The sequence below is a fragment of the Limulus polyphemus genome, unplaced genomic scaffold (assembly GCF_000517525.1).
Source record: "Limulus polyphemus unplaced genomic scaffold, Limulus_polyphemus-2.1.2 Scaffold453, whole genome shotgun sequence".
In the NCBI taxonomy this organism is placed as follows: Eukaryota; Metazoa; Arthropoda; class Merostomata; order Xiphosura; family Limulidae; genus Limulus; species Limulus polyphemus.
Window position 1 is genome coordinate 169,223 of NW_013666063.1, and position 22,983 is coordinate 192,205.

Sequence of the window (22,983 nt, forward strand, 5' to 3'; positions counted from 1 at the left end):
TGGGCTACTCTTTTACCAACGAATAGTGGGATTGATGAATAGTTAACTGGAATTATTCTTTTTTAAGTATTTTAATTTTCAAACCATGAACATTATCTCTGTTTAAAATCGTAATGCAGAAACTTTAATCGAAAGCTTTATTCAATTCAATTAGTCCATGAACGCTCAATAATCGTGTAGAAAAAATGTTATAACATTATTCGATTTTGGAAACTTTAAGTTACATTCTTTATTTTTGTAGAGGAATTATTACAGTGTTTGATTTACGCAGATTTTTTTCCCCTTCCTAAATTAATTTCCAAACTGCATCAATCAAGCCTGGGAATTACTTTAGACAAAACGTTGTTTTACAGTACGGAAGTATAAAACACGAAAATCGGTTTTCAAACGTTATTGAAACACAGTTGGGTAAGCAATAAATTAATATAAAAACGTTAAGTATCATTCGGTCTTTTATATAATATCTTGCACTTTAATAGAAATACACGTGCTATAGATAACGTTCATACAGCGGACGCATAGTTCCATTCACTGTTAAGTAGTTGAAAGACACTTGTACAGATTTTATACCTACAAAAAAAAAAGAAATATAGAGGACAAAAAAGGGAGAAAAGCAATCTGGCTACTTTATTCCATTACCGCCCTGCAGTGAGCGAGTAAGTGCATTTTGTAGCAGGGAAAGAGAAACCCATTTAATGTGTAATCGATCAGCGACATGACCGTAATTACTGGTAATGGAGCAGGTGATTTCTCTTTTCGTGTTTCTTTTTTTTTTTTTACTTTCTCTCTCTTAACAACCACTGCAAAAGAAGATAAAGTTCTGAACAAGTATACCCACTTTATACAACAAAGTCCTTTTAAATGTTTATGACTACATATATGTGTGTGTGAGAGTGAGCGCGAGCACAAATACACACGCATTCTTACTTTATAAATGTAAAATTTATGTGACTTTTGCTTCTCGTACAAGAACCTACCAATTAATTAGTTTTATACGTCACTAACAGACACAAAAGTTCAGATTCTGTGTTGTCTATACCTTCACTTACTGCAATCAGAGATCCCGTACAATACTTTGAAACAAGCTTTTGACCAAAACATTACCGTCTAAGTATATTTTCCTATATAAAATTCATTAAAGCCGTTTGTATCAATTAATTAGTTTTATACGTCACTAACAGACACAAAAGTTCAGATTCTGTGTTGTCTATACCTTCACTTACTGCAATCAGAGATCCCGTACAATACTCTGAAACAAGCTTTTGACCAAAACATTAACGTCTAAGTATATTTTCCTATATAAAATTCATTAAAGTCGTTTGTATCAAAAAACAGAAAAATAGGGAGGTGGCCGGAAAGCGATTGGAAAAGTTTTATTAAAATAATTAGTTTCAAACTAACGTCAGTATTGATTATAGTATAAAAGCACAAAAACTGACTGGTACAAAGAGGTTTTAATAACACTTGTCAACTTGATTTAACACAACTCCTTATCATTTACACAATATAAAAGTACTTCTAACGAAACATTTTATACTTACACAAATCGCCTCCTTTTGCCATGAGGGCTTTGAGAGGCAAGCATTTGTGGAGGTGCCGCTGTGGAAGGCGGTCCCATTGTACTCATTCCAGTCATTGTCCCAACAGTTGGGGGAATATAGGTTGCGGGAGGAGTGTAGTGGTGGGGTCCAGCGTAGGTAAACATGGTTTCAAACAAAACCGACAATATTATATATTTCCAATAAAAGAAGTAGGCGTAACAATACAAAGAAACCGCAGATAAATCCTTGTAAAAATGGTGCACTTTCAGTTTCTTCCGCACACAGAAAACTTTCTCTAAAGACGAAGCATCTTTCCAGAAACGAACAAACACAACATGCTTGTCATATCTAGGTGTACTCCAGAACGTGTTACTTTAGTACGCAGCAGCTGGGTCCCAGTGAAGACTACCATAGGTTAAACAGCTGCAGAAAGCAAGCAGGTGGATCTCGTACACGGGAGAGATAGCGTGACTGCGCCTCTACTTTTGAATTCTCATATCCCAGCTCATACGAGTGAAAGTTCCATGCGCCACTAGTTGTAGCAGCGTGCACTCAAGAGAACCTTACTAATATGGTGGAGTCAAGAAAAATGTAGACACGCCCTTACAGTTAATCAACGAATTGAAATCATCGAATTAAATATCAAACATTTTAAACTGGAGAAAACTGCAACATATATATACATACAGACAGACGTAAAAATACTCTTCACAAGTATATAGGAAAATGAAACCAACATCTTTCTAAGATATAATTTTGTTTGAAATACACACCATTCCCCCCCCCCTTTCTTTTCAGAGTGAAAGAGGTTTTGAGGTTAATTAAGCAAATAAAATTCACAATGAACTCTTGTGTTTCTTTGAACAAAACATGCCCCCAGAAAGTAACGTCTACTCCCAAAGGTTTAATGAAATATAGTAAAACGCTGATTTTACGTACTTTATTGGGTTGTGGGGTGGGAGAAAGTACATGAAATCGAACTGTACGTAAAATCAAACAGTTTTACCAAAGGTAGCAATTCACTATGATAAAAAGCAATAACAGGAATGAATATGAAAGTTACAGTTTATTATCAAAGAAAACTTAATAAAATCAGTAAAGATAAAATACTGAGTTAAGATTTTATATCGAATAAAACGAATACACATAATCAAGATAATAACTTAAACATAAAAGATTATAATTAAATGTGAATATTACTCAGTTGTTCTTAAACATCTATATACAAAATTCTATCTATAATATGCATTTTAACATTTTTAATTAGTGTACTTGTAAATCGTATCAAACACGGACTGAAAATGTAACGTGATAAGGCATGGATTTCGAAGATGGATACAACAAAATATTTCCTGCACTTTAAGCAGTGTTTGTGTTACTAGAGGGGCAGTCAAACTCTTAGGTTGGATAGTTGTATTCCCACTGGTCAGTAGTTCTAAATCAGAAATGGCGGCAGTAGTAGTTTTTCCATAAATACAAATATAACAGAATGGAAGACAACTTTATTATTATTATTTACCAGTAAAATGATGTTTAACGCATGCGCTTAGGTGATGTATCCGGAAAATCAAAGTTTTACTGTAATTAGACAATGAAAATATTAAAACTACCCACAAAGTGATACTAATATTCGCTGCTAGAAATCTTATCATTGAAAAAGAGATAATACAACCTATCATATAAATTAATTATATTCACACTTCTGTATTTAGTAACACCATCCTATACTTCAATTCTTAAATAAATGTCAATCAATTTTGCAACTATCCGCAAATGAAATGTTGATATATCACCAAACACTTTTGTGTAGAGCAGTACATGCCCCTTCACAGTTCACTTTTCCTACGTTCTACCAGACATACTTGGCCAATCATATACTTTCACAAACATACACGACCCAAGACAATGAAAAGTAAACGACCTATCCAAAAGTGTTGTTGACCTGCTATCTCTACCACTATCAACCAGATTTATGTTGCAGAGTAGCCACGGTACAGTATCAGCTGCCACTCACGATTATTCGTTTAGTGTTCCTCAGGGAATCCAAATGTCGACTACGTTAAGCAACATCTCGAACAGAACATGAAATTCTTATCTTACCAGAGAACATGAAATGGCCCTCAGATGATCAAAGATGTCGTGATGTGATACTGTAGTAAGTAAATACTCCATGATGTTTGTTCTAAGTTTAAGGTCTACACTACAGTCAATAAAAACCCAGAGTGCCTCGATTTCTGGAACAATTATAATAACTACTTTTTAGTTCATTCTCAAACATATATTTTAGACATACGAGATGAAAACAAAGAACGCGAAACAACATAGCTGACGTTTAGCATTTGATTCATACATTGTAATATGCTGAAACTTACACAAATAACAGAGCGGCATTCCAGATCACATTAAACATATATAACTAGAAACAATTGTGCCATCTTTAAAAGCAATCACGGTTTTGAGATTGTTTTAGTTTGTCTTATACGACTTAAAATCATCGTATTTGTTCCACCAGTTTATACAGTATACATACTGCTTTGTTTATATTAAACACCCAGGCTCAAAAAGATGGTACTGGACCATGACTGATTTTTGACCCGCAGAACCCATTTAATAAAAATTGTTTGGGAATAGTTATTTTGTGTTCGACGGTTAAATATGTAATAAGCTAACTGATGGTAAAGTCGCTTTTCCTTCCCGAAGAGGCATTTTTCTTGGTTATAAAACAAAGCCGTTCACGTATGTTATCAATATCCCCACCCCTCCTCGGCCTTCTCAACATTATAATTAAGTGGTTCTCGACAAAATATTGGGGACCAGTGTCTTTATTAAACAATGGGCTAGCCAAATAATAATAATCATAACTACATCAAAGTCGATGTTCGGTTAATCCAGGCGGTCGACTTTACTTAACACAATATTAACAACACATTGTTCTTATGTTAATTAACAGCCAACCGTATTTACTGTTATCAACCGTACAAACATTCAATAATACATCCTTTATGATAAAGTATGTTACACATAACTTGGAGCTGTATGTGTGTTAGTGTCTAATATGTATGCAAATTATATTATATGAATAAACTTCACGTCTAATTAGCTGTACATGCCAAAATGAAGATATACAGACGTTAAATATCTGGTAGATATCAACGTTAAACCACATCAAGTTATCTAAAGCAAGAAAGTTATTGATTTCTATGATGTAATTTCATATAAAAAACAAAGAAAAATCACAGCATTTTGGAGTTTCACCACTCACTTCTTTCCTCCGTCAACACAAGAGAATAATTAAAACACTGCACAAGGCAATATACACCAATGATTTGAACTTAATGTGAAAAGTATTAGAAATCTCGAAATCGGATTACTGTAACTACTAAAGTTATTTGACTGGATTCACGTTCGTTAGTTTTTTACCACATTAAGTACAAAGATACAACTATAAATATATATATATATATAAACCTGACATTGTAGCTAAGTATACATAATTTTCGTATAGTTTACTTAATTCACATTTCCAACTTGTTATACATTTTTTATATTAATAATATATCAATAGAGCTTTATAATCTAAAAAATAAATAAAAATGCAAGCATGTGTGTGTAATTATTTTGGTGGTGAACTTTGTACCCACGTGATACATATTGTTTAATTAGTGAAATATGTTTCTTGTTATGTACTGTATCCACTGTGAGTATCGAAATCCGACTTTTAGTGTTATAAACCCTCAGGCTTTCGCTGAGCCACGGGGGGGGGGGACAAGAGTGAAGTATTTCATTCAGCAAAACTTGCATAGAACAATGACGTCTAAGCCTAAGCTAAATGGGAATTATTATGTTTAATTTAGCATTCCATATATATAATCTTATGACACTTTTCCTACAACGAGAAATCAGTGAAATTTAATGGGAACTAAAACCACAAATTACCTAACTAACGGTTGTGTGGATAGATAAAGAAACTGGCAAATAAAACCAATAATATTTGCCATAAAAACAAAACAAACTAAAAAAGGATGACCAACAAACGGTATTCAATTATATAAAACAGATGAATGTACACAGTAAACACAAGTGTACAAGTTCGACCAATTTCTTATACCCCTTCTTAAAACTACGTATATTTTTTTAACACTTAATGCCGGTAGTCCCCACTAGGCCCTCCAAGGCCTGATTAGTGGCTATGAACAAATATAACAAAAGTTTGGTTTGTTTTGAATTTCGCGCCAAGCTACACGAGAGCTATCTGCGCTAGCCGTCCATAATTTAGCAGTGAAAGTCATCACCACCAACCGCTAACTCTTGAGCTACTTTTTTTACCAAGGAATATTGGGATTGGCCACTACGTGTAATGCTCCAATGGCTGAAAGAGCGAGCATGTTTGGTGGGACGGGTATTCGGATCCGCGACCCTCAGATTCCGAGTCGAGCTCTCTAACCACCAGGCCATGAAATATTGCAATAGAAAGCAAAACTTTATTTGGGAATGATATGTTCCCAACAATCTCGGGCCTGACCCTTGATATTATGATCATAATCTGAAGGAGCCCAGTGAGAAAAATAATGGGGAACCATTGCTTTACGCAATCGCATCGTTATAAAATCAAAGGTGATAACATGATTGAATCTTAGTGGATCCCGACAGATTTGTCGTGTGATACAAGTTAGTTTCAACAATAAACGTCTAACAGACAAGTTTCTTTTATCAATATAATCAATCAGTTTATTTTTATATATAATTTCTTAATAATAACATTCTGTTTATGTCTGTACTTATAAAATAATTAATAGCTTTTTCTTTCTAAGCGTATATAAATGTATTTATAAAAAAACACAATATTCATTAGTGTGATGATCATCGCTTGTTGGAAAATATTACTGCCAAAGTAAATGTATTCTTTTATTAAAAATCTAAGGAATTTTGTGTTGTCAGCTGTTTTAAAATTATTGCTGATTCTGTGTATACCACATTTCGTTCGGAAATTTAAGACGCCTAACCATATTTTTTCTGTAATCACTGTTATACATATTAAATTTCGCTTTGCAGTTCTAAATTGTACTTAATAAATCATGTAAATCTCAGCAAACACAATTACACAACAAATCGAAAACTTAAAGCTGGTCACAAATAAAATTCCATACGTAAAATGATTACTATATGATTACATTTAATCTACTTGTCTTAAAACTTAGGCGAACTAAATTTCACCAGAGCCATATGGAGAATCATATGTAATATTCAGGGTAGTTTGGCCATTGTACAGACTTCTTATAACACGTACACAGAAGGTGTTCAACACGTGCTCCGTCATTCTCAAGCAACATATGAAGCCTATACCATCCACAAATATATCCTGAACATTGATTCGCATTGTATTCGAAATACCTACTGCGTATTGTTGAAAAAAGAAAGACAGGTAATAAAACTGGTGCTAATTTGCGAGAAAAGTGATTTAAGTATCTATTTCAAGTAATATTTTTTTTTTGAAAAAAGAAGGATGATGCAGGGATGGCAATGCCAAAAATATCTTATTTCAAAAATGTCAACAAATACATTTTAAACTAAGTAACGTATGTGATATGCAGCTTTATCTTTATTCATACATGTTATCAAACTCTTATTAATTTTTTAACTGTGGTATAGCGGCTCATAAAACGGCTCTTGTTTTTTTTCAAATACTGTACAAACTTAGTTCATAGTTCTGTTATCTCTTCACCGATTTGAGGTGCTGTTGATTATACACGTTACTAGTTTCTGTTCATGACTAACAACAACGGTATAAATCGCTATAAATCATTTGTACATTTTTTCTAATAACTTCCCAGATGCTGAAAACTTGACATCTTCTTCCTTAATTTTTTTTTTTTTTTGCTGTTCGAAAATGCCATTTAAAATAAACTTGTGATAAACTTTACTAAACCTGGATTTTTCTTGTAAAGAAAATATATAAAAAAAGAAGAATTACTTTTCTGCTTAACCGCTACGTCTTTTTGTTCTGAATACTGCATGTAGAACTGTTCAGAACACGAGCGGAAAGGAGGATACCTTTATACCATTTATAAATCATTTACTAAAATCTCATAGGCGGAGACGATGCATTCATGTTACATGTCTTACTCTTTCTTTATTTTTATATCAAAAATCGAAGTATTTCTTCAGAATACAATAAAAACTACACTGTACATAAAATCTCATTTATATTATTGGGGATTTTACTAGATTACCCCTTCAACGGAAACTCCAATGGCGACGTATTATGGACGTTAAACTGGCTATCTATCTATATATATATATATACACTGACGTTTATTGTACAGTTTGCACTTAATAATTCGATTGCATATAGCTTGTTGCGTATATATTTTCTACAATTAACAAACTCTTGAGTTTTAAATATTACAACTACTTTTCTCTTAATTGTTTTGTTTGTTGAAATTCACGTGAAGCTGCTCATGGACAATTGCTCAAACTATCCTTAATTTTAAAGTGACAGATTAGAAGAAAAGCAGCTAGTGAAAACCACCCACCGAAAACTCGTGGGCAACTTTAATCAAATATCAGGATTTGACTGTCACTCTTATAACACACACACAGGCCTCAGAGTGTGGAGCGCGATTTGCACAAACCAAAAAGTCAAAGCTTATAATTCACTCGGTTACGAAAAAGGTTTGGTGCTTTTGTCCAACTGGTCATCATCATCTCACAAACTAACTACTAAATAAATTCCTCTTTCAATGACTTGAAATAAACACATGAAAATATAGCTTTGGTATATTCAACACACTCAAAAGATCTTCATTAAGCCAAATAGAAGTACTTAACAATAGTTTACATCATGAAATACGTAAAAACATTAGGAAGAAACTTGTTTCAGTCTACTAGAATTTACTTGTGTAGTTTTAATAAGTTCTATATTGTACAGTATTTATTCATACCTGAAAAACTTACAAAGCTTTTATATGTTTTGAACTAAGACAATGTCAGAAATAAAATTTAATATGTTTAGTTTCACATCTTTTTCTTTAACCTTTACGAATAGTATAATATATATATACCGCCGAATCTGAAGCTTTAGCGTATTTCACAACTGTAGAAAATAAAAATAACTACAAGAATTGACATAGGTGCTTATGTAACAGCAATATGCTCAATACAAGAAAAAAAAAATAAAGAGTAAAATAATCATACTTATAAGATGCTTTTATGCAAACTATTTGTCTAAAACGAAACACACACACACGTCCATAAACAGGAACTTACATTTATATAGTAATTTGTCAAACAAGTTTTGAATGAATCGAAATTACTCCCATACAGGGCACATGCCACAGAAAACAATAATTTCAGAGTATAATCATGCAACATTAATTTGTTATCCTCAGATTATAGAAAAATATATATTGTATATTTATTAGTTTTGTTGAATTTCGCTCACGGGTATTCGAAGTCCATCTGCGCTAGCTGTCCCTAATTTTGAAATGATAGATTACATGGAAGGCAACTAGTTGATAAAACCCACAGCCAACTATTGGGCTCCTCTTTACAAACGAATAGTGGGATTGACTGAACATTATAACGCCCCCAAAGCTGAAACAGCAAGTTTGGTGACGGATTTCAATCCACTATCCGCAGATTGCGAGTCGAACGTTCTAGTCACCAGACCATGTCAGCCAAGTAGCAGAAGCTCCTTGGTATATAAAAAAATATAGTGAATGGCCCCCTAGGTTGGAACTCGCCCTGGATGACATCTTTAAAGCGTTTATATAAAAGTAAAGTGGTGTACATCGTGACATATATCAACCTCTTCAACAAAAACTCCTCAAAGAAGTTAGGGAAGTAAATGATGTATCATAAATAATGGAAGGGCACTTCTCTAGGCCAGTGGAATAAGATGGATATATCATAAGCAAATTGCTCTTTCCACATTTCTGAATAACTGATGAAGCATAATTGTACATAGGGAAACCTTTTTTAAAGACAACGAGATGACTGACGAAAAATGGACAACCGCACGTGGACTTTTTAAAATAACTTTAAAAACTACACTAGATTTTTATATTTCAGGATGTTTTTCAGAGAAAACAGTAATCTCCTTGTTTCACCAAAATTATATCACTATGCCCAGTGCCTTGGCCAAACTAGAAAGAGAAAAGGCTATGCCTCTTTCCATGGAAAATTAAAAATGTCCATGAAAATCTAATTCTGATATGCACGTTAGAAGAGAATATCGAAGAGGCACTCACTGAACAATATGAACTCTAAATCAGATCTGACAGATGACACAGACGGATTTTTTATTACCCAAAAATGAGCTTTAAACAGCTTAAAAATGACCAAACTGAGATACATTTTACGGAAATAAACGTTTAACCAAAAACATTGGCCTTATTAATATATTCATCTTCATGATACAGAAAAAGTTCAATATATCACTGCCTATTTCAGTGTAGACTTACAGAATTGGTGAATGAGCAGAGATAAAGACATACAACATTCAGACTGGCCAAATGTTTACTGACATAGTTCTACTATCTTTATGGTGGCGTATCAGTCAGGATGATGCTGATATATATCAAGAGAATTTTGAAAATAGTGCATCTCTGCAACATTTACCCCTATCTATTGCATGATGTGACAGGGGCTTCAGCACTGTGAAAAAAAAAAATGATTGGCGTTGCAGCTTTGACACAGCTAATAGATAGTGGTTGTCTAGTCAATGACTCCATAGTTCAGATGTCCACTCTCACCGAAATAAACATTTAAAGAAAGAAAAAAAGAGGGACATAATCAATATATATATCAAAGCCAAGTGCCGTTCGGTCACGCTCGATTTCTCCGAATTTCGTGAGTTACACGAGTCCAATTACACTTCTTCTCCTACAATATTTCCTCTTTTGATTACCTGTTCCTATTTTAGTTGAATTTAATCACTAACATAGACGTAAATAGCTCCTAAACTTCGGTACTTTTTCTGCTATATAAAAGACTGTTCAGGAGGGAGTTCCTAGGACCAGATCAGGCATGGTGTTATGTGTGTGACACCACATCACCCACATCATTATGACGTCAAGCTAGGTATGACCCGGATAGGAAAGACGGGGAGACTCCGGTGAAAAATAAGTAAAAAAAAAAATTAACGCAAATCTATGTTTTGGAATAATTACGAAAAAGTCGTTGTTAAAATATACCAAAGATACCAATTATCTCTGTAGAAAAGAGGACAACTCTTCCTCAGAAGAACAGGTGTGTATGCAATCACATGGTCATGGTATGATTTAATCTTTTACGCAAAGACATTAATATGTAGTATGTTTGTTCAGTTATATCTAGTGGATTGAAGAGCAACATGTAGCACGTTCCTGGGAAAGGAAATGTTATATATTTTTTATTTCTTTTGTATGCTACCAATTTTATATGGTATAGTTTTGGTTTCCAGTCATATTTGACGGGATTTTACGCTAGTTTGTTAATAGATTTGCAAGCTACGTCATCAAAATCTGCAAATTTTGTTGTAAATAAATGGTAATGTTTTGTTCTATTTTTTCTTTCTTTTGACAATAACTTTTAAACTACCTTATCGTATATTTTGTTTGCTGAAGAAAAACAACAATTCTCCAGAATTACGTAAATCTATTTTTATCAAGAGAGAAATATAAGAAAAAATAAAAGACCCATAATTTAACAAAATCTTCAGACAATATAATTTAGATAAAACCACATAGGCGTATTGAAATAGCAAACCTAACTTAATTTTTTTATCTGAACTAAATCATGTTATCATCAGATCACGAAGAAATTATTTAATCTCGATCAAATATATATACATGTACTCAGCATCTGACACACGCACACATACAAAATCCAATATAATTCAATATTAAAAAGAAATTTGTTTGTAATATTAATACTGATATCAATATCATGATCCAGTAAACAAATCAACACCGTTCTCTTTCCTGGTAATAACTTTATATAATATTTAGCTCTTTTTATTCCAATAATTTCAAATTATGAAAACGAAGACGAACGTTGCCAAACAACATGGCATTATATAATAAACTTCGCTCGGGATCAAGTTCCATCGTTAACTGTTTCTTTTTTTGTACATTCAATTTGTTAATTGCGGATTTAAAATCATAAGTGTGTAAAAAATAGCATTTCAGATCTATCTTTTGTTTCTCAAAAGTCGCTGCCCAAGAGGCCTTTCGCACAATACAAGAACTTGTCAGTCGGCTTGGAAACGCAACACAAACAACGTGTTTTATTACATTTTATATTTTAAATCAAGGAAACATTATATTTGGAGCTTCGAAGTAAATGATGTTTAACAGTATTATAATTCATGCCGATGTTCTGATAATATTTCATCTGACTACATAAAGGATACGATTGTTACATGCAATATTATTATTTGTTTCTATGAAACTTGTAGATGATTATGTAATAGCTTTATACATTCAAACAAACACATATGAGTATCATATGTGTTTGTTTGAATGTATAAACACATATGAGTATCATGGGTACTGTAAAACCTGATCTCACTTTCCACTCTGTCAGCTTGATGTTGCGCCATCTATAGAATGTTATCATAATAACATTTTACTGAATAAAGTGAACACCTGCAGCTTTTTACCAGCAGCAACGCCCTACGCAGGTTAAGTGTAAAGATGGCATCGTAGATCCTGCTAATAGTTGAGTTGAGCCGTTTGCCATACAATTTCGCAAAATATTTTAGAATCTGCGAGTAAAAGCTATATCATCAACAGTAAACTTACAAAGTTTTTGTCTCACAAATGCAGGCTTGCTTTTAATTGTAATTAATTATAATAAAGTTTAAAAAATATGCATCATAATGCTGCCTCGTTTTTGTTTTCAACGAAGTTTGAGTACAAATTATAGTTAAGCCACAAAACATTTTTTTCTTTTTCAATGTTTATGTACTTTTATTTCCATATAACTTCACATTAGAATATGGCATTTGTAAATCCAACTTCATTACTTTGTTTTACTTACCAAAGTTCTTTTTTATTTTTGTTTTTTGTAATACTAGTTTCTTTCAATAGTAAATTGTTTAATAATATAAGCTTTAAGTACTCTGCCTAAATGTGTGGTGCAATATACTGATTGTATTTTATACAAGAAACATTATGGAACTTACAATTAAATGAAAAGTCTGTATACTTCCTATGGAAAATACTCACATATGTTAGTCTAAGAAATCTGTTTTTTTTTAATGTAAGCATCATATAAAGGGATTATGTGTTTGTTACACATACAATGAACAACTAGAAGGAACTGCAGAAGAAACCACAGATGGAATAAAATGGGTTCCTAGTGCTCATACAGCACAATCCTATTCAGAAATGCATACTTTTGATTAACCTGACTGTTATTTTTTAAACTTGACATTAATTTTCATGATGTTATAATGTAATTAAATATATCTTAGTTTACTACAATTAGAATTTATATTAATTTCTGATATTTAACATACAAAGAGTAAAAGTTATGCAAAGAAAAAGTATATTATCAATTCAAGGCCATTTCAATTTGCTTGAAATTGCATCAGGTCACAATGTGACCCAAAACATAACAAATGTTTAAATTTTAATATGTGTTTAAGGCAATTTGTCTCCACTGTTGTTTTAAAAAGTTAGTTGAAAGCAATTAGAATGCTGTGGTTTAACTCTTTGAATTAACTCCTCCAAATGGACCCAATGATATTCTGTTAGGATTCTACCTTGATACTAAGCATGTTATTTCAAACATTTGATACTTTTCTTTTGAAACCACAGATGTTACATTATGCTTCTGTGACAATAAGCAGAATTAAACTGGAACAATTAACTAGTTTGTTGACTTAAAAGTTCAATATGGCTCCTGAAACATATTAAGATATTTTAATAACCATAGGTATTTAGATGTGCAAAAAGTGCTCAAATAAGAAAAACATCCAATAGATAGAATACAGTTCACACTATAACACCTCATACACTTGTTTACAGTTCGGACAACACAATCATAGTTAAATTATTTACAAACCTGTCTCCACATCCTTATTTTGCCATCACTTCAAAACTGGTTGAAGAAATGGTCATCTTTCAGCAAACAGACCAACTCTCAAGATTCCAATATCTATACACTTTAAGCAAATTAAATGAAAGAAAGTTTTGCATATTCTGGCCAAAAAATTAAAAAATTCAAACTGCAAAAACCTTACAGATGATGTTCATGTTGGATGCATTAAATTCACTGTGAATTTGTTGAATAAATTACTTCTCAAATGTTTGTGATGTTCTAACAGTACATTTTGTTAATGGTTTACTATAAATTACCTGATAAACTTCAATTGTCTTATGTTTAGTAACCAAGCACTGTAGCTATTACATAATATACAATTACTATTGGCTTTATTAGTGGACATAATATATGCCCAGCATTTTCTTTGAGATACCAAAAACTAAATGTGTGTAAGCTCCTGGGATGCTAATGCTTTGATTACATATGCCAATAGACCTAAAAAGAAATTCTTTGTATCTGATTTCTGATCAACACTATTTCTTGATTTGACCCTAAAAATTAGTTCAGTGTTTTTTAACACTGCCCATATCTGCAAACTGGGTAAATACATTTTGGTCAGAAAAACATGACCCATTGTAGAAATAGCTTTTTTTTATTACCTTTTTTGAGCAATATTTCTAGCCAAAAAAGATAAAAATCTAACCTATTTTTAGCTTCATTGGCTGCTCCAAATAAATGGATTGAAATTAGTCATGACTGCTTCAATAACTGTCAAAACAAATCACAATTATAATTCAAGATGAAACATTCATCTTGAAAATATAAAAGGCCTAGATGTTCAAAATGCTTAGCATGCTTTTATTGTGTTTGTGAACATGATGGATTATCAATTTCTGCTAAAATGAGATGTGGGGGAAAACATCCAAAAAGTGTATTGGCAAGTACTAATAATGCAACAGATGGTAAACAAAAATGACCACGGCCAAATTACAATGAGAATATTGTGAATATCATTGATGGTATGTTATATGAAAGTGATGACATGAATTTTATTGATAATGATGTTTTGGCCTTAACTGAAAATAATTATGATGGATGTTACTATATACTATGATGAAGAAAGTGATGAAAGAATGTAATAATGTATACATCAGAGATGTTTTTGAAATAGATGCTTCCATAACAAGAAACTTATCAAGTCAAAACTCATGTGAAAGTGAATCTTTTAATTCTACTGATAAAGCAAGTCATACAATTACCTTCAGCACTTCAGTACTAAAGAAAATATGCTGTATTATGCAGACCAGTTATTCTTAACATAGGAAAATAAACTGTAAAAGATAGCAGAAAAACAAAGAATTCATATCCAGTAACAAGTTAAAAAAATAATTGAAGCAGAACCAAAATTTCTGCTGCATTCTATCAAGAGAATGGTGTTATTACCTCCATTGTGTGCTTCACTACAAAATTATGAAATTTTCCATTTGTGTAAAATTGATATCAAAACCCAACAGACTACATGATGTTTTACTTTGATACAGTATCTTGTAAACACATACCAAATGAGGCTATTTACAATTGCAATGCTAGTTATCTAAGCCTCCTAACATATAGCTAATATTCATCGATACATTGATCTTTATGTAGCCACATCTTTATCTATACTTCATATTTCACTCTAAAAGAAAAAAACTGTGAAATCCTTATTATTAATACTTTCATTTAGTATCATTTCCACAATCAGATTCCAAGATCAAGTTTTGGTGATCCTACCCCTGGTATAAAATGTTACCCTCTTTGCCTGTATAACAGATGTTACATGAACTTTTAACATGGGCTGAAACATTAAAATTGTTTATGACCCTTGTATTTCACTTGTAATATTCACAAAAGTAAATTATGACCTTCACTAGTCAATCTATACCATTTATACACAGGTTCTGAGACTTTCAAGCTGTGAATGGGACTTCAAAATATTGATGCCCTGGAAGTTCTGGACTTCCCATTTTTGCAAATCAATAAGAAGGGTTATTTACTAATTTTTCACACTTCAATAGCCTATAATCTTTTTTCTTCCAAATTCACTTAATTTACAAAGTTTTGACATCCTGCACAAACTTTAACAATACTAATCTACCATTATGTGAGTCTCTGTATTGATACTCGGTAATTCCCTTAACAAAGCAAGTTGAGTTGCTTTTGTATCTTCAAGTGGTACATAGTTACTTGTAGTAGAACATGCATTTGAACATTTTCTAACTGTTTGTACATTTCCTAAATAAAATCGTAATTATAGAGAAAAATATTTTAATCTAAATTTTCAGTGTATAATTTCTTGTTTTGAAAAACACATAAATTGAAATAAATTGATATTATTTTTGAAGCAAAACAAGTAACAGCTTCATTTAGTACAGTTATTCCTTTATCACAAAACTGTGACAAAGATTGGTAGCAACCTTTTCTTCGAGCTATAACTTGATATAAGCACAAAATAATGTTAAAAATTATAAAATAGTCTAAGGAGATTAAACACAAATTACTTTTTTGGCTTTGTATAGCAAAAGAAAGAAACATTAAACATTTAAATTTCAGTTTTCTTGTACAATGATTAAACATGACAGGTTGAAGCCATTTTAGAAGCCGAATTGTATATTTTATAATGTAGAATGAACAAAAATGCAATTCAGAGAAAAATCAATGACAGTACAATATATTCTGACAACATTGTCTCTAAAAAAAGGTCTATATATGTATATATTTTTGAAAATGTAGATTTATTAATATCCTCTACTGTCATATATCATAAGAAAATGTTTGGAATATTGCAGAATGGCTTTCATGGACACCATTATGAAATGTTCTCGGCTTCAGCAACCCAATTAACAAAATTTAAAGGTGGCAGTATTATTTCCAATGTAATCTTAATTCAGCAGTGACTTTTATGTTACTTTTATACTGTGATGCTTATTACTAGTTTTCATTAGATATTTTTAAGAATTGACAGATGAGTCAATTTGTTTGAGGAATAAATTTTTATGGTTCAGAAGAAAATAATGAATATTGTTAATATAATATACACACTATTCCACAAAATCTTCTAAATAAAATGGTGATAAGAAGTTTCAATTATTCCCAGATATTAAAATCAGAATATTATTTGAATAATACTCATGATCCTCAACAGTAGTTATAGAAATATATTTAGGAGAGTACAACCCCAAGTAAATACGTTGTACATGTATCTAAAGTTACAATGCCAGACTGTATGTGATATGTACATCCAAGAGTGCTCAAACAACAAAATGGAGAATGTTGAGGTCTTTCTCTAGAAACTCCTGGAATGTTATAGTATTTTGGCACTTGTGTGTAAAGTTAAAATCATAAATAATATTCAACGTTAAACTGGTATACAATTAAAAACATTTTATTTAGGCCTATCTATGGCCTACAAAAAGTTGACGACTCTACATGTTTCGACGTTACATCGTCATCCCCAGGAGTTGTAATGTCGAAACATGTCCTGTACTTCACTAGAAGAGGGGAAGAATAGCACAGTGGGGAGTCCAGATGAACTCATCTGCAGAGAAAGTGCAATGGGTGACAGCAGAACCCTAATTTCAAAAGCAGATAGAACCTGAAGTATTCAACTAGTTATGGAGGGATGGGAGGGAGGGGTGAGTAAGAGGTAATGGAAGTGATGAATGAAGCAGTTGAAGTAATGGGGACCATTGTTGAGCAGGCCAAAATGGAGCAATGAGAAGGACCCGAGATGGAGTAGTTTGGATGATGGACAAAACCTTGCGAAGGACACAGATAGGAAAGTAGGCATATAGGTAAAGGCTGGTCCAAGCCTGACTGAAGATATCGACTGGCAAATCCAAAGGATGTGGAACCAGGGACCAGAACAGAGGAAGTTCAGTATTGATATCGGTGGTAAATACACCACTGTGAACACAGCCATAGGAAGGCTTAAGAATTGAAGGACTATTTCATGGGTAGAATCTTGTCAGGATGGGAAAAACAATCCACAACAAGACTGAAAGCACCAGGGACAAGAGCCAAACGTGTTGAGTATGAGCCCAGAATAGGAGATCTCATGTTTAAAGATTATGCAGATAGGTAAGTATCTATCTGAAATACATTTTCTAGTAAGGAAAACATTAACTTCAGAATTGCTCTCTGCATCACTAGCTAGAATTAAAATGGTGGAGGCACTGTTTTTAACAGTGATGTAAGATAAAACAGTCAAATTGTTGGAATGGATCATGACTGCTTACCCCCACAAAAGTGGAAGGAAATGACCCAAGGCCTGACAAACAGCCAGGAGTTCCAGAAGATTGACGTGAGATCCTTACTCAACCAAAGACATTTTGAGAGCCTAAATACAACCACAAACCATCAGAGAAACATCAGTGAAAAGTTATAGATCTGGTCAGGGAGGCAGAAGACAAACTCCAGCAGAGATGTTGTTCCTGTCAAGCCACCTGGCAAAATAGATTTGAAGGGAGGGAGGAGGATAGAGGAATTCTGGGGATCCCTGGCAAAAATTTTACTGAACTTGCAAACTCCATTGGAATGCTCTTGTGTGCAGGAAGTGAAGGAGAGAATTGAGCCTTCAGAACCAATAGCTCCATACAAACCACAGCCAAGGGAATGGGCTTGGAAAAATCAGCGGGGAAAGCCTAAGGGGAGAAGGCTGGGCTTGACTGAGATGGGAGTTGATAAAACCCCTGAGGTGGATGAGGTATTGATTCAAGATAAGAATGGCCAGACCAAACAGAAGGGTGCAGAATAAATAGATCCAACACTCAAGGACAAACTGAAGTTAACGACGGGATGCCTGAGAAATAGGGACGTAAAGGTATGCATCCAATACGTCTACCTTCCTCATCCAAGACCTGGAGTAAAAATTCATCTAAGAGACAAAAAAGACTTCATGCTGAAATGAGGAAGGTCTATGTAATGGTTCAAACTGTAAAGGTCTGTGATGAAATTCCAGCCTCTGGTCTTCTTGAGTATGACGAACAACCAGGAATAGAGCCCCAAAGTAGGGTGACTGATGGATTTGATAGCATCCTTGAAAAGAACATCCTGAGCTGCCTCAGGAAGATGCTGGCTGAAAAGGTAATCCCAAGGAGGAGGAAAGGGAACAGGAGAGAGGGATAATGGAGTGAGAGTCCTTCTGACAAGACATGAAGCACCCAAGGATCTAAGGTGAAGGTGCACCAAAGAGGGGTAAATCTAGACAATTTGGCCCCTAAAAGACCCATACTCCCTGAATAATCACTGGTTGCTGGCATGAGGAGTCGGTAGCGAGCAATACGTCAACTTGTTCCTGAAACCCATGAAAAAGGCCAGCTAAGGGAGAGGAAGAAGAAGGGTGGGAGACAAGAGCGGGAGAAGGCTACAACAGATGAATGATGAGGGAGGATAGGAAATTGTCCTGTCAAGCAACCTCTACACAAGACCCCAATGAATCTGGGAAATCTCCCAAAAAAGGGCCATATGTAAATCACGTATGTGTGTGTGGGGGGGGGGGAAGGTGCACATCAGTTAAAGTACAGGTGTGTAGGGAAAAACCAGAGGAAGTGTGCCAAAGTGAATGAGTTTCCTTCAAAAGCTCCTCAGGGGAGCAATAGATAGTCTCAGAGAGGAGGTACATGGAGGAGAGGTAACAAAGGAAGATGGTGAGGGTCAAACAAAGACCAAAAAACTGGGCCTGGGAAAAACGAAGTAACATATCAAGGTCCAAACCCCAAACCTGATTAATAATTTCAAATATTAAGAATCAAGGATTGGAGGTAGAAAGCAATGACATGCCAACACATGAGACTTGGAGGTATGAGGAGGACAAGGCATGCTGATCAAGATTGCACAGCAAAGGAAGGAGGTGGGAAAAGGCTGTCAAAATCATCATCACCCTGACAAGCCTCTCCAAGTGGACCAGAGCTGAAACCTCCTCTGCAGATAAGGTCATCCCTGAAGCCACAGTAACAACAGGTTGTTGAGCCATGGTACTGGAAACAGTTGAAGTCATGATAATAGTAAAACAAGAATTCATGTTAAAAATAAGTGGGCAACACAATCCATGGTTAAACTTTCTTAGAAAGTAAAATAGGAAATCAAAGGAAAGAAAAAAATTGAAGGAAAGTGTAGGAAAACCAAGTTCAAAACAAACAAAAATAAAGTACAAAGTATCGAGGAGCTATACATTTGAACACCACAGTACGAAATCAAGAAGTGATGATTGGGATCTACAATATAGAGGGAGTCAGCAGCATTAGGAGGGTGTGTCACACTCCTATTGGTGGAGGATTGTTGCATACTAATTTGCACATTACAGTGCAGCTGTGCCATGTGCAAACACATGAAGGTAGGTGGGAGTGCAAGATTATCAGCAAATGAAATTTGTGCACAGAGAGGGTAGTAATCATTGAGAAAAGCTATTATGTGAGACAAGGTAAGATATTGCGTCATAATTTGCTGAAGTGTTCAACTTTAGCACTTGGCCACATGGCAATTAGGAATTAGTGAGCTATGGAATTAAGAAGTTGGAAGGGATCCTGGACCACTTTATTACACTTTTGAGGGAGGAAAAAAAGAAAGATATCTTTAAGGAATAGTTGTCCTTCAAGCTGAATGTGTCATAAATGAGAACTTCACCTCAGCTCCAAGCGTATTTTGACTTATTGAAAGCAAATCCTACTTCATTTATCAACATTTTGCATTCTGTTGAGGTAATGATGGCCATCTCAGTCAGCACAGCTGTTGCTGAAAGGGGATTTTCAATGATGGACATTGAAAAAAACTTTAAACGTACTAAACTACAACAAGACACATAGAATGCCATAATGGAAATTAATGTGAATGGTACTCCTTAGAAATAATGCAATGCTTTACCTGCAGTGTAGTATTGGCTAGATTCTGGACCTGGTCATTGGTATGTGGGTGGGCATGCATTGTCAGAGTCACTCCATGAGAAGTGAAACTATTATCAATTTAGACTAAGAAGTACTTACTAAATTGGAGGATTCCAGACTGTGCCAGTTGGAAACTATGTTTAATGGTCATTATGATATAAGAACAATGCTGTTCAGTCAAACTATTTATCAGCATTTTAAGAATAGATACCTAGTAAATACATTTCAAATTACCTGGTTACAATAATTTAAAAATTGAAATACTCACCATACTAGTCTAATCTAGTCTGCTACACTAGTCAGAAAACCTTTTGTTGTTTTTGTCTTGATACTACACGTCAAATTATTTGTGTCTGCATTTATTTCATGTTTGCAAAAATTAAAAAAGTAGAACAACAGTTAATATTTTTGTCATGTATTTTGTTGACTTTCAGAGACAGTACACATACCAAGTACTTAATGATGACAGAACCTTGTCGAAACATTGTACATTTGCTGTCATGTTAAACTTATATTAAAGGTTTTCTTCATTACCCATTCAAGCCATCTCCAAGCATTACATACCAAGTAGATTTAACATTTATAAAGAGAAATGATTGTTAAAGCTGTAGTAATACAGTTTTAAACACATTTTATTTTCATAAAATTTGGGCAAGTGTTTCACACCTGAAGAAAAGTAAAAACTCATATGTGCTTCCCTCTCTGGACAAATAATTGTTTTGATTTATTGCATTCTGCAATAATCAGTTCCAAGAAAGAGCTATTATGGAGTCTTAATAGTTCTTCCAGTGGGAGGGGGTAAATGCAAGTAGAAGGGATAAGATGAGGAACAGGAGAGAGGGTAGCCCCATGGGACTTGCGAGGTCAGGTGGGGAATAGATGTAACTGTGGTCTAGTGAGTCAACAACCAAGGAAGTGAAGATGGATTGTTGGCAAGCAGACCCAGTCGAAGAAGCAAAGGAATTGGGAACATATAAAGTGCCTCTGGTTGCTATTGTCATAGTTGGAAAAAATGGCTAAGGAATGACTGGGCCCTAGGACCCTTTTTATTTTTACTTTTTGCAATTATTGTTTGAAATAGCACAAAGAAAAATGTGATGGGTAGAAAAAAAAATCTGAAATTAGGTGGATGACAACAAGGTGCAACAAGGACAAAAGTAATGTAACACTAAATAAAGGCAGTAGAATAAAGCAACTAGAAACTCAAAAAACACAAAGAAAATATGTTTGAACACAGGCAGTGCTGAGGAAAGAATAAGCCTACGATCATGTGCTAGTGCTCACAGGGACTGTGCATGTATGTTGTGTTGCCCTCTATTGGTGGAGGGCCACAGCATTATGACAATTACATTTTATGCTGGCGTAATACACATAGACATCTATAGGAGAAAGAGTTTGTTTAAGGCTTGTGTTATGCACAGATTTCATGGCAGTTACAAATGAGGTAATAGCTCTTAGTGGCACAAAAGTAAGTAATGTTTCTGCAACTGCACAATGTGCTTCAAATAAGGTCTTATCAGTCTTGTACATGGCTCAAAAACTTAGTGTAATGTAGTTAAATTTGAAATTCCTATAAATGGAACTGAGATATCTCTGTCTTTACACAGGGCTAAACACACAGCAGACAGTTTTATAAACAATCACACCTAAATCCTATCTTCTTTCCACAACAGCTTTTCTCCTTTCACATGAGAAGTGGGGCCTTTTCAAATCTCCATACCCCAAGTCCACAACTTTCAATTTCTCAATATTAAACCTTATTTTCCACTGTTTGGTACATACATTACGACTGTCAAGATCATTTTGAATACATTAAGAATTCATAGCAAAGTTAGCTCTTCTCAGCATTGTCAACAAATTTAAAAATATTACTTTCCAAAAAAGTATTAAGTGCTCAGCTGAATAGTATACACTGTAACTTGACATTCATTACTGAAAAGCTTACCTTTCTAGTGTTCTATCAAATGTTTGAGAAAGTTTATGAAGTATTATTGTTAATGACTGCTAGTATATGATATATAATTTTATTTTTGGCATTTCACTAACTTTAAAAGCTGGTTCATGTTAGATTTCATAAAAGAAAGAAAGCTTAAAACTGATAAAAACAAAGCAATATAAAATTTTTTCTTTAACCTTTTCTTGGCCAAGTATTTTGTATTCCCAAGAATAAAAAAAAATTGTGAAATATGATAAAATAAAAAAATTATCATTGATTTATTGATTGTATATTTCATTGAAGAAAGACCCTACAAACTATATATTATTGGATTCAGCATGAAAACACCCTGGGAATAGAAATTGTGGATGTACCAAGTTCATCTCCATGATAAACAAAAGCTTAATCAGCTTCTCCATGTGATAAGCTACTTATTGAGTGTGGACTAACTCTTTGATCATAAACATTATTTCTGAAAGTTAACCTAATTCTTGTCCAATTATTTATTTTTTCTTTTACTTGCATCAACTAAACTTAGACCAGGTTTTATGGTAGG

The 22,983-nt window shown here is 33.7% G+C and overlaps 1 protein-coding gene across 5 annotated transcripts in view; it reads right to left on the bottom strand.

The window, feature by feature from the left end:
* Positions 1–22,983, bottom strand: part of LOC106458377 (aryl hydrocarbon receptor nuclear translocator homolog) — a 167,575-nt gene that overhangs the window by 128,455 nt on the left and 16,137 nt on the right. Inside the window, exon 1 of one of the 5 annotated variants that reach the window (XM_013917885.2) lies at positions 1,542–1,972. The exons of 2 other annotated variants lie outside the window; for them this stretch is intronic. In XM_013917885.2, coding sequence (XP_013773339.2) covers positions 1,542–1,705 — 164 coding nt within the window. In that variant the 5' untranslated portion in view covers positions 1,706–1,972. Of the gene's footprint in view, positions 1–1,541; positions 1,973–22,983 lie in introns of those variants that run through there. 2 more of the 5 variants (XM_022384560.1, XM_022384558.1) reach the window with 2 other exon arrangements.